The 10,976-nt window shown below is 51.1% G+C and overlaps 1 protein-coding gene across 1 annotated transcript in view; it reads right to left on the reverse strand.

The window, feature by feature from the left end:
- Positions 1-10,442, reverse strand: part of BLK (BLK proto-oncogene, Src family tyrosine kinase) — a 17,974-nt gene extending 7,532 nt beyond the window's left edge. The window contains exons 1-6 of the mRNA XM_023753073.1: positions 10,335-10,442; positions 7,807-7,858; positions 5,571-5,664; positions 4,527-4,625; positions 3,356-3,459; positions 469-615 (exon numbers count right to left, since the gene is read on the reverse strand). Coding sequence (XP_023608841.1) covers positions 469-615; positions 3,356-3,459; positions 4,527-4,625; positions 5,571-5,664; positions 7,807-7,858; positions 10,335-10,442 — 604 coding nt within the window. The remainder of the gene's footprint in view (positions 1-468; positions 616-3,355; positions 3,460-4,526; positions 4,626-5,570; positions 5,665-7,806; positions 7,859-10,334) is intronic.
- Positions 10,443-10,976: the final 534 nt, after the last annotated feature.

Here is a 10,976-nt window from a genome sequence, read left to right on the forward strand (position 1 = left end):
GGTGAACCTCTGACACGCATGTCAGAGGTGACACGCGAACTCATTTTTGGGGTTGATTTTTCTTTGTTAAATGGCATTTAAATATATAAAATAAATATCAAAAATATAAATCTTTGTTTTACTATGGTTGCAAATATCAAAAAATTTCTATATGTGACATGGCACCAGAGTTAAGTTAAGGTTTTTCAAAATGCTGATACGCTGAGCTCAAAAGGTTCACCATCACTGGTATAAAGCAAGGCATGCTAGCATCAACCTGCTCTCTCTAAGATGAAAATATTTGTTCCACTCTAGGTTGTTGAATGCTGATCCAGTAGACGGGATTAAGTACACAGACTTTAAATCACTATGTTGACAGTGTCAACTCCAAGACAGCACCAATGATTCTCAATCTCGAGATCTTAGCAATAAAGAGATACAAGGGCTTCCCGGCTCAGGTCTCCACCCCCATCACATGCCCCGTCTTACTAGAGTAGTGCTGCACCAAGGCCTGGAGTGTGGGGAAGGTGATTCGGGGGGAGACGTAATAGCCCCCTTCATCCAGGGAGCGGATCTTATAGTGTTTGATCACCTCCCCCTGGGTGGTCACGTCCTTCACAGACAGGGAAAAGGCACCTGGAGGGTTAATAAACACACAGGCATGAGAAGTGAGGCATAAAGAGGGAGAATTGGATTAGGATGCGGGCTTCATTTCAATGCCTTGGGGAAAAGCTCCCTGCATTCTGCTCTCCATTTTGACCACTTCCATCCTGGGCTGCCTTTTCCTTCATCTCAACCTCAGGTCTCCTGGAAGCCTGCCCTATCAGCTCCATCCGACTCTGTTCTAGATGTTCCTGCCAGAGTTTCCCCAACTCAGCCAGGGCACCAAGAACTCTGGAGCAGGGAGGACATTCTCTTAGGAAGCAGGACCGGCATCTGGTCACTCGAGGACCCTTTGCCATGGAATATTGAGAATGTAGAGCTGTTGAAGGGACTAAAGGTTGACTGATAGATTGATGCATTCTGGCTGATAAGGCTGACTCTACTCACCCATGCAACACCAAATCTCAACCTCAAGCACCCCTGTCCAGGGAGGAGAGCATGACCAGCTGTTTCCCAGGGGTTCTGTTCACATCCACTCACACGTCAGTGTGATTTGTCATCTATGTTAATGTTTGCCTGCAGACAACGCCTAGCCGATGCCAGGGGTTAAGAGTAAGTTAAGGAGGCAAGAGTTTCCAGTTGAGAAACTTCTTCCCATTAACTTGATGTTTTCATAAAAATGCCTCTGACCGCCTCTCTGGGTACCACGCCCCTACTCTAACTGGGAGGTGAGAAAGCCGAGGCCCAAAGGGGGATGTCTCTTGGCCCTGGTCACTCTGCTAGTTAAGCAGCAGGCTTGGGAGCCCTGGAGTCCTTCCTAAGGACTTGCCTGCCGCGAGCAGTACCACTCCCTCCCACCAGGTGTCAGGCTTGAACACCTCTTTTTCTGGACGTGACGCTTGATTTTTGGCTGCACTGTCAGCAGGCATTTCCTTTCCTTTCAGACCATCACTCTATCTCAAACTCTTTCTCTCCTCCCATCTCCCTTAACCATCGTGCCTCTCTCATCACCTACTTGCAAAAGGACCCCGAAGAGGGTGGGTGTCGCATCAGGCGCCTTGCTCCGGCCACAGCCCACACCATGCCTGCAACCCCAGCCCCAACCGCAGGTTGCAAACTGTCTTTCCCACCTTGCGCCTAGTAGGTGCAACTATGCCCCAGAATTTAAGGAATTGGAGAGTGTCTCTAATGAGTTCACACCACCGGAGCAAGACAAAGGGCTTCCTCCCATTTCCTCGGCTGCACCCTGCGTGCACAAACTCACGATGAGCCCAGGAGACCTGCTCTCTTCCAGCCAGAACCACTGCCCAAGTTCACGACTTAGGGTCCCTCACTTGCTCAGGCTCATCCAAGGATCTGCTATTATCTTTTTACAATTTGGTATTCTTCTTAAAGGAACCCCCAAATCCTATCAGCTTCAGGTTCACAAAATCTGTACCTCCTGCTTCAAAACCCAGACCCCCTTTCCTGCCTCTGTCTGGGCTGCGCTGGGCACGCAGACTGGGCTCCCAGAGACGGAGATTTCTTAACCCCCAAAGACCACCTGCTCTTGGACTAAGGGGTGCTCACACGCATACCGATAAACTGAGGCTAGAGATGCTTAGGGACACCTGGAAGCCACAGGGAGCTAGGACTCTGTCTCCTTGCTTCTGAGTTTCTACCCTGTCTTACAGCCACTGTGGACAGATGTAGACAGAGGGATCTTGCGTTGGAGTTCTGAGGGGTTGCGTGTGCGTGAGTGTGTGTGCGCATGAATAGGTGTATGTGTGGGGGGTGACGATGCTTGGATAATCCTGCAGCCCAGCTCCATCTGGCCAGTGCCCATCTGGGACTAGCTTCCCACAGTGGGCAAGGAGGAGGTCCCCACCCTTAGAGAACCCCTTCCTCCTCTACAACGAGGTAGGGAGGAGGGCACCTTAACCACAGGCAATGAGAAAAACATCCCTTCCAGGGTGAAATGACATATCTGGGATTTGCTTCAATATAATAGGTGTGGGTGGGGATATGCATGAAACAAGACGGGCTGAGCTGGGTATAAGGGGTTCCATTATACTAGTCTCTCTACTTCTGTATGTGTTTAAAATAGTCTACAAAAGGAGTAAAACACATAGGTTTCATTCTTGGACATAGGTGCTCTGCCATTAAAATGGAATAGTGGCAACATACATACCAGGTGGGTCAAACGTAGGTTTGTAGTTGTGAGTACGTGAAACAGGTTTTATTCTTGTATTATTATTTATTAGTTATTTTCCATATGAAAAACTGTAAACCTACATTTGCCCCACCCTGTGTGTGTGTGTGTGTGTGTGTGTGTGTGTATAATTAAATGCATCCATTGGTGCACTACAGGAAATTCTGCACAGAGAAGTCTGCACAGAGCACCCCAACTTATCAATGCACCCCTTCTCCTCCAATCCAGCCCTGACCCTTTGAGGGGCATGAGGTTGAGGGCTCTCCCCTGAGCCTCACAGTGGATAAGCAGCTCTCTGTGTCCAGCGTCTGCTGCTCTGGTGTTTCCACTCACTGCAGATCTAAGGCCATGAATGGAGCTGTGTGTGTGTGTGTGTGTGTGTGTGTGTGTGTGTAATTGAATGCCAAACCTCTGTCCATTCTCAACGTGCCAAGCACAGGGAACCAAATCCAGCCTGAACTGGGGAGCCTGGGGCCTGGGGGCTGCCAGGTTCTCCTGGCTGGCATTGCCCTGGCAGCAGCCAGGCCTCAGATGGGGGCCGCCCAGAGCACACAGGGAGGGAAGGGCTCTGCCCACGCTTACCTTTGTTGGTTTCGCTCTCTCTGATGAGAAAGGAGCCCACCTTGTTGATTGGAGCCAGAAGCTGCCTCTCGGCATCTTTCCGGCTAATTGATTTAAAGAACCACCTGGAAAAGGTCAAAGGCAGGCGAGCCTCAGAGAGTGGCCACGCTTCTCAGATCATTCTTCTCCAAACCTCCCTCCTAAGCTGTGCCTCTGCCCCCAAGAAATAAAATTTGTGTCCCTGTTCCTAGGTCCACCCTGAGCCAGCGCTCCTCCCAGCTTGATCCACGAATGCCCCTTGGTGTCGCCCTCCCCTTTCTTCCCACTCCTGGACTTACTGTTTTCTCAAAGTGAAACAAAACCATTATATGGGTGCCCTTTGTTAACTTCACTCGGGGAAAAGGCGCCCAGCCGCCTACTCTCAGAGCACACTCTCCTTGCAGATGGTCTCTGAAGTAGATTCTCAGAGCCTGATTCCCACCATGGCCCCCTGCGCAGGGACTGGTCAGCGTGGGAGTGCATGCTGTTCCCGGGCCGGGCCAGGGCCGGGAGTGCCAGACAAGGAACCCTCCCAAGGGCTACCTACCATCGCTGCACGAGGGACACCAGGTGGGACCACTAACCTGCTTCCTACACTTTGCTCCTGAGTTTGACACGAGGAGCCACGTGTTACTCATTTTATAGCTTCCCCAGTCCCTGGACAGAGCCGGGCCCTGGGTCCTGTTTGCTCAATGCCCTCTGTGTGAGTGAATGAATGGCTGAGGCCCACAGCCGACCTTCCAGGGGCTCATGAGGATGCTGCTCCTTGATAATCCAAGTCTGAATGAGCCACCACCCTGGGAGTCCCCCAGGCCCCAGCCCCTGGAGGCACTGGGGAGTGTGAGCTGATCCAGCACCTCCTTGTTAGCCTGCAAGGCCATGGGACACGGGGACGTTTCAGTCCAGGTGAGCCAGGAAAGGTCGGTTCTCAAATGGGGGTGTGAGGTGCTCACAGAGGAGCGACTCTTCAGGATCACGCAGCAATTGAAACATCGTCAAGCCTGTTCCAGGACTTCCAGCTCCCTGTCCCTTTCCTGTTCCCTCCTGCTGGGCTCACACAGGCTCACTTTTTAGCCACTGTCTGGCCACACCCTGTGCGGCAGAAGCAGGGGACATGCCTCTGCTTTGAAGGGCCTTCCGTCTGTCCACCTACTTTTCCACTTCCAGGGTCTCTACTCGGGCCACAAAGTTGCTGGGCACGTAGCCTTCTCTTCCCGTGATGAGAGACTTGGCCAACCACCAGTCTCCAGACCTAAGGGAAGAAGGAAACAACAAAAATGAGAGAGTGGCTCAGACGGGTGCCTCTCTGCGGCAGCTCACAGCCCCCCAGGACTGGGTCTCATCCCTGCGAGGCAGAGGACCCAGAGGCAGACAGCCTGGCAGATGAGAGGGAGCTCGTGCAAGCTGCTCAGTGACGTGGAACTACCTGGGCTATTTCAAACTCACGGTGCTCCTGGCCCAGGGGAGAGGGGGGATGCACAGCCTCCAGGGGACAGTTGGTCTAGACAGCCTGACCAACCCCCCAGGGCCCCTGTCTCACAGTGAGTAGCCTTCCTCTTGATTAATGGACGTCTTTAGAACATAGTGAGCGAGTTGGGACTGGACAGGAAAGACAACACAGGAGGGCTGCTGGTGACAGGAGGAACGGGCGGCCCAGGGATGGCCAAAAGGTCAAGGTTTGCATGCTGCTAGTTCAAGGTCATTGCAGAACTCAAGAACAAAGCAGGCCCTCAGGACAATCAGATGTTTGAGACCAGATTCTGGAGGAGTCTCTGAGAAGGAACAGTGGGAACAAACCACAGCCGATTTCATAAGTAGAATCCCGTGCGAGACAAATATTGACACAACTGACTCCAACACAAAGCTCTGATGGAGCGACTAGGTGAACACTGTGGGAGTCAGGAGGAGGTGGCATTAGAGGTGGGCTTTGAAGGAAGAGTAGGATTTTGACAGCGGAGCAGGAAACCCCCTCACCAGCAAGACTTTGGAAAGGCAGATGGAAGAAAGACAGTTGGGTCAAGTTAAAGAAGATGCTGGATACCTGGGCTTGGGGCTGGGCAGTGGAGAAAATATTCTGGAGGCAGCTAAAGAGAACATGGTGGGGTGGAATAAGGCAGATGGGCGGATGGGTGGGAGTCCTGCTCTGATAAGGAGCTGCAGAGGCCTCTGACCACGAGACAGCATCCTGGAAACTTACTCTTTTAGGATCTGCAGCTTCTCCCCTTTCAGCATCTGCAGGTCACGGTCATTCACTGCCACGTAGTCATACAGCGCCACCACGAAATGCTCTTCTAGGGGGAACAAGGAAGACATGGCCACCGCTCAGGCCCACGGCATAAGCCTGTGCTGTGAGCACCTTCTGGCTACTAAGAGGGTCAGGAAAAGGTAAGGATAGAGGGGAAGCCATGGTGAGCCTTCTCACTCACTGATGCGGAAGACGTTTCTGTCTGGCAGACTGGCCTCCTGAGCTTGCTGCTGGGAACAAGGGCATACTGCCCCTCTGAGCCCATCGTGACTTCCTTTCTGGACCCCCTCAGGCCTAGACGGGGCTAGTGTGTAAGGGACTCGGTAGCCCAGTGTTTAGGGAGATCAGCAGCGTGGACCTGATGGCCAAAGACCCAAGTCTGGAAACCAGTGTTGGCTGATCCCTTACCTCCTGGAGGCATGTGAGCTTCTCCTCTCTTCCCGTCCCCACCTGTCCCTTCCAGCCTCTGCTCCAAGGGGAGCAGTGGTCTTGGAACATGGACCTGCAGCCATGCCCAGGTCCCATCATGGTGCTTCTGGCTGGCAGCCCCCTGCTTGCTGGTGGTCCCTAGGACGGAGGTGGAGAGAGGGCTCCGGAGCTTGCATGGCATCTCTCAACTGATGAGGGCTTTTCTGCACAGCTGTGAGGAGCCAAGGCTCACCTGGAAAAGGTCACCTGGAGACCACCCAGCTTCCCCGAGAGTGATGTCTCTAATGCTTGGCGTGACCTTGGGCTGGTCACCTTCCCATGCTGGGAAGAGGGGTTTGGAGAAGATGACAGAGGCCCCTCTGGTTCTGAGATTCAAATTCCTGTACCAAAATCAGTTTATTTCCTTCACCTAGACCAGTGGTTCTCAACCTTCTGGCCCTTTAAATACAGTTCCTCATGTTGTGACCCAACCATAAAATGATTTTTGTTGCTACTTTATCACTGTAATGTTGCCACTGTTATGAATCGTCATGTAAATATCTGATATGCAGGATGGTCTTAGGCGACCCCTGTGAAAGGGTCGTTCGATCGCCAAAGGGGTCGCGACCCACAGGTTGAGAACCGCTGACCTAGACTTTCTTCCTGGAAATTTGACCCCTCTGGCAGGAAGCGGAGGGTGGCCCTGTGATGCTAATTAATTGTGATCCCCAACAGGATGAGGGACACCAGGTGAGGTCACTACCCCGGCTCCAACACCTGGCTCATGAGTCTGACAGACGCTGAGTTCTTGCAGAGAGGAGCCACGTCTTATACAGCTTCCCCAGTCCTTGGACAGAGCCAGCTCTGGGTCCTGTTTGCTCAGTGCCTTCTGTGTGAGTGAGTGAATGAATGGCGTAGGCCCAGGCCGGCATTCTGCTCTCCCGGACATACGCCACTTCAGAGTGAGACCCTCCTGAGGTCTGAGCCCCTGACTCAGGAAGGCCCTCGAGGTGATTTGCTATGTCACCTCTGTAGTCCTGCCCACCCAAGTGCAAGTGGAGATGGGCGAGGGAGGGTGTAGTGAGTAGTTAGAATAGCCGTGGGCAAACTACGGCCCGCGGGCCGGATCCGGCCCGTTTGAAATGAATAAAACTAAAAAAAAAAAAAGACCGTACCCTTTTATGTAATGATGTTTACTTTGAATTTATATTAGTTCACACAAACACTCCATCCATGCTTTTGTTCCGGCCCTCCGGTCCAGTTTAAGAACCCATTGTGGCCCTCGAGTCAAAAAGTTTGCCCACCCCTGGGTTAGAAGGTCAGCAGGGGACTTTTGAAAGTGAGGAACAGGGTGGTAATTCAAACAGCAACAGACTGAGGGCTGGGAGGGAGGACTCAGAACCATGGTCCTCACCCTCTGAGGTTGGGAGTTAGATCTTTGAAAGCCTGGGTTTCGTGGTGCTGTTTGTGTTCACTGTAACTCTTGTCTTGTTGTGCTCACCTGTAGTTTGTAAAGTCCTTTACAAACGCCCACCGAGGTACATTAAAGGAACCAGTGCCTGGCTGCCGGAGAGGCCCCCAAGGGCAGGCGAGGCTGGGTCAGAGCTGGGCCACAGGCTCCTCCCTCAGCCTCCCCTAGCCGTCTCCCCTAAGACTCTAGGGGCCCAGGCACTTCCTCTCCAGAAAGCTGTCCCGACTGAGCCCCTGTTCTAACTGCATAAATCCAGGGCCTGGGGAGGAGGCCTGAGGAGCCTCAGCTTCCAAAGCAGCCCCTTCTTACCTTGATCCGGGTGTGTGTCGTGAGGTGCAGGAGCCAGGTGGTTAAACAGGACCTGGAGCAGAAACACATGCCCTCTGCGTTAGTTCAAGGCCCGTGGCTGGGCAGGGCCTGCAGGGCGGTGGGTGAGGCTGCTGTGAGTGTGGGAGCTGCCCTGTTGGCACAGGAGTTTGCACAGGTACCAGTGCCATCTCGAATAAGCCCCGGATCACCTGCCATCTTGGCCCGGACCTTATATATACATTTAGAGGAGCGGTATGTAGGGATGCCCAACTTTGCAAGAGCGGTATGTAGGGATGCCCAACTTTGCAAGAGGCAGCTGTGGAATGGATGTGGCTTAAAATCCTGCCTCTGCCATTAAATGATGAATTTTCTTAAGAAAAATTATTTTTAAAATTTATCTCTCTCATCATTGATGTTTCTATCTCTCCATCTCCCTTTCTCTCTGATATCAATAAAAATACATTTTTAAAAATGTATTTCCTTGAAACTTAACTAGTATATTCCTACGTATATACCCTGTAGAGAAACTTTTACATATGTGCACTAGGAAACATGTGCAACATTGCTCCCAGCAGAAACACATAATAATAATAATAATAATAATAATAATAATAATTACATGACCAAATGACTAAAGAATAGATAAATTGGGGCATATGCATGCAATCACTCCTACACAGCGGTGGCAGCTAAGGAGCTATAGCTACATGCATCCACATGGATGATGCTCCCAATGAAAAACACAGATCTGAAACCCACGTCTCAGAAGAATCCACACTGTTGGACTCATTTGATTTAAAATTCACAACATGCAAAATTAAATTAAATAGTGTTTAGGAACATATGCCTATAGGATGCTACAGAAGAAGCAAAGCTAAGGAGTAAGCACATCAGAATAGTGGGGCCTGGGGTGAGCGGGACAGACTGGGGGACAGCAGAGGCCTCCGAGCGATGGGTCACTTTCTAATTCTGAGGATGGGAGGGGCTGCACTAAGTGTTCGTTTTATTCTCCTGCTTTCAACCTGTAATCAATAATCTTTTTTTTTTGGTATTTATTAAACACAAATTTGAAGCAGCAATTTGCAAAATGGTATGTATAGTATTATGGTTCCACTGAAAATAAAAGCACATAAATAACGCACAAGAAAGGAGTCTGGGGTGAGGGCATGTGCTGGGGGGTTGGAACGGCTGGGGAGAGTTCAATGTGGGGGGGGGGGGAGGAGACGTATGTAATACTCTAAACAATAAAGAATTAAAAAAAGAAAAGGGTCTGGAGGCAGGACCTCTGCAATGCTAACTCCGGTATCACTGGCTAGTGGGATATGAGTACTTATAAATTTTTTTCATAATTGATATGTATTATGTGACTTTTTAAAAGCTAAAAACAGTCCAGGCTCTACTACTTATTAGCATGTAACTCTGAAGAAGTTATTGAATCTAAGTCCTATTCAGTAATTTTCTCAGTCGGATAAATCAATAATTAATCTATGGCCCTTTGATCATTCATTTATTCAACAAACATTTCATTGTTACATGCCAAGCCCTGCACTAAGTTGGGACACCGATAAGATGCCTGGTTTATCTAAGAAATGGGAATAGCAGTCACCACTCCCATTAGGTCACAGTTGGGATGAAGTGATGACTAGTTGGATGTGCCTGGGGGCAGGGGGCGGGAGGCGGGGAGAGAGAGCAGGAAACAGGAGTCCAGGCATGACTTCCAATTGCCCCAAATCAAAAGGGGGTAAGTGGCCAGATGGAGGGACACAGACAGTCATCTAAAAATGCATCTTTAGGAACCAGTAGCATCAAAGGGAGCTAACTACTTTGTAAACAAACCAGAACTTTGAGACAGGCTCCATGAGCACTCGAGGGCCTGTGGGAGGTGAGCATAAGCACCCTCCCCTCTTAGGTTGCCTTGTCCCAGGGGACTGAGCTCTTTGGAATGCTGGCACACCAGGAAGGGGACAATGATCCAGGAGCTTCTGGATAGAGTTGAGGGCAGCAGATATTGCTAAATGCCCTAGACTCCCCGCCCCCTCCACCCTTTCCTCAGCTGACCTCTTTGATTTTCCTTTCTCTTCAAGGCTGCCCTTGCCCAATGAAAACTGGTTAAGAATTATTGGGGCGAACCACGTACAGGTCTGTGCTAAAGGTAATACATTATAGCACTGCATACTTGTATCTACATGGCGTATTGTTACAGCCCCATCAGAAAGGCACTTTTATTCTACCCACTTTACAGGTGGGGAAACTGAGGCTAAAGGGAGTTAAGAAACCTGCTTCAAAGGCACAGCTAATAGATTTAAATTCCAGCAATCTGGCGGTTAAATATTTTATGATCTGTAACACCAATATGAGCTCGGGTGGCACTGGCGTGGCGGGGGGGGGGGGCTGATTTGTGGGAGCCCTGAGTTATCAAGAGAAGGCACTGGGACTTGCTGGAGACTAGGAGCAGCCCCCAGGGAGCCACACGTGCTCTGTGCTCCCCCCTCCCCCTCCCTCTCCAGCTGGGAGAAGCGATCACTCACCAGGGGTGGCAGTGGTGGGGGCTCTCTGCTGTGGGCGCTGACCTTCACAGGGCTCCACTGGCCCTTACTCTTCTCCTTGACCTGCTTTTTGCTGCTCACCACTCCCATCCTGTCAGAGAACACACAGCAGATGGGTGCTGTGAGCAGGTCTTCAGAGCCTCCGAACGGAAGAGCTCCCCTAAACTCCTTCCCGGTGGCCAATTAGAGAGGTGGGGTGGAAGTGGGGTTCGGTGAAGGTCAAAGTCAGACCCGAAGTTAGAATGGGGTTGGTGGGTTACGCTTGCATCCATCTTTTTTTCCCAGAGCAGGGAGAAGTGGCCCAGAGAGGAGAAATGACTGGACCTAGGAAAGAGATTATAAACTCCTAGACTGGACTCCATCCCTCATCCCACCTCCCGGGACAGGAGTCTTGGCATCTGGAAAGAGTCTGACCAATGTGTCCAGTGGTCTGGGTCTGAGTTGTCATCTGCCACTGCCTGCATCACCCGGGAAAGTCACACTTCCTCTCGCGACCCATTAGGGCGTGTCAGGTCCTTGCCAACTCAGGTACTCAGGTCAGACTTCATAAATTTAGGGCACACAGATAGCACAGGCGTCTAAGGCCAATTGCAGCTTCCCCAGGAATATCGGGGAATCACAGGA

The sequence above is a fragment of the Myotis lucifugus genome, unplaced genomic scaffold, assembly GCF_000147115.1.
Source record: "Myotis lucifugus unplaced genomic scaffold, Myoluc2.0 scaffold_1, whole genome shotgun sequence".
Taxonomy (NCBI): domain Eukaryota; kingdom Metazoa; phylum Chordata; class Mammalia; order Chiroptera; family Vespertilionidae; genus Myotis; species Myotis lucifugus.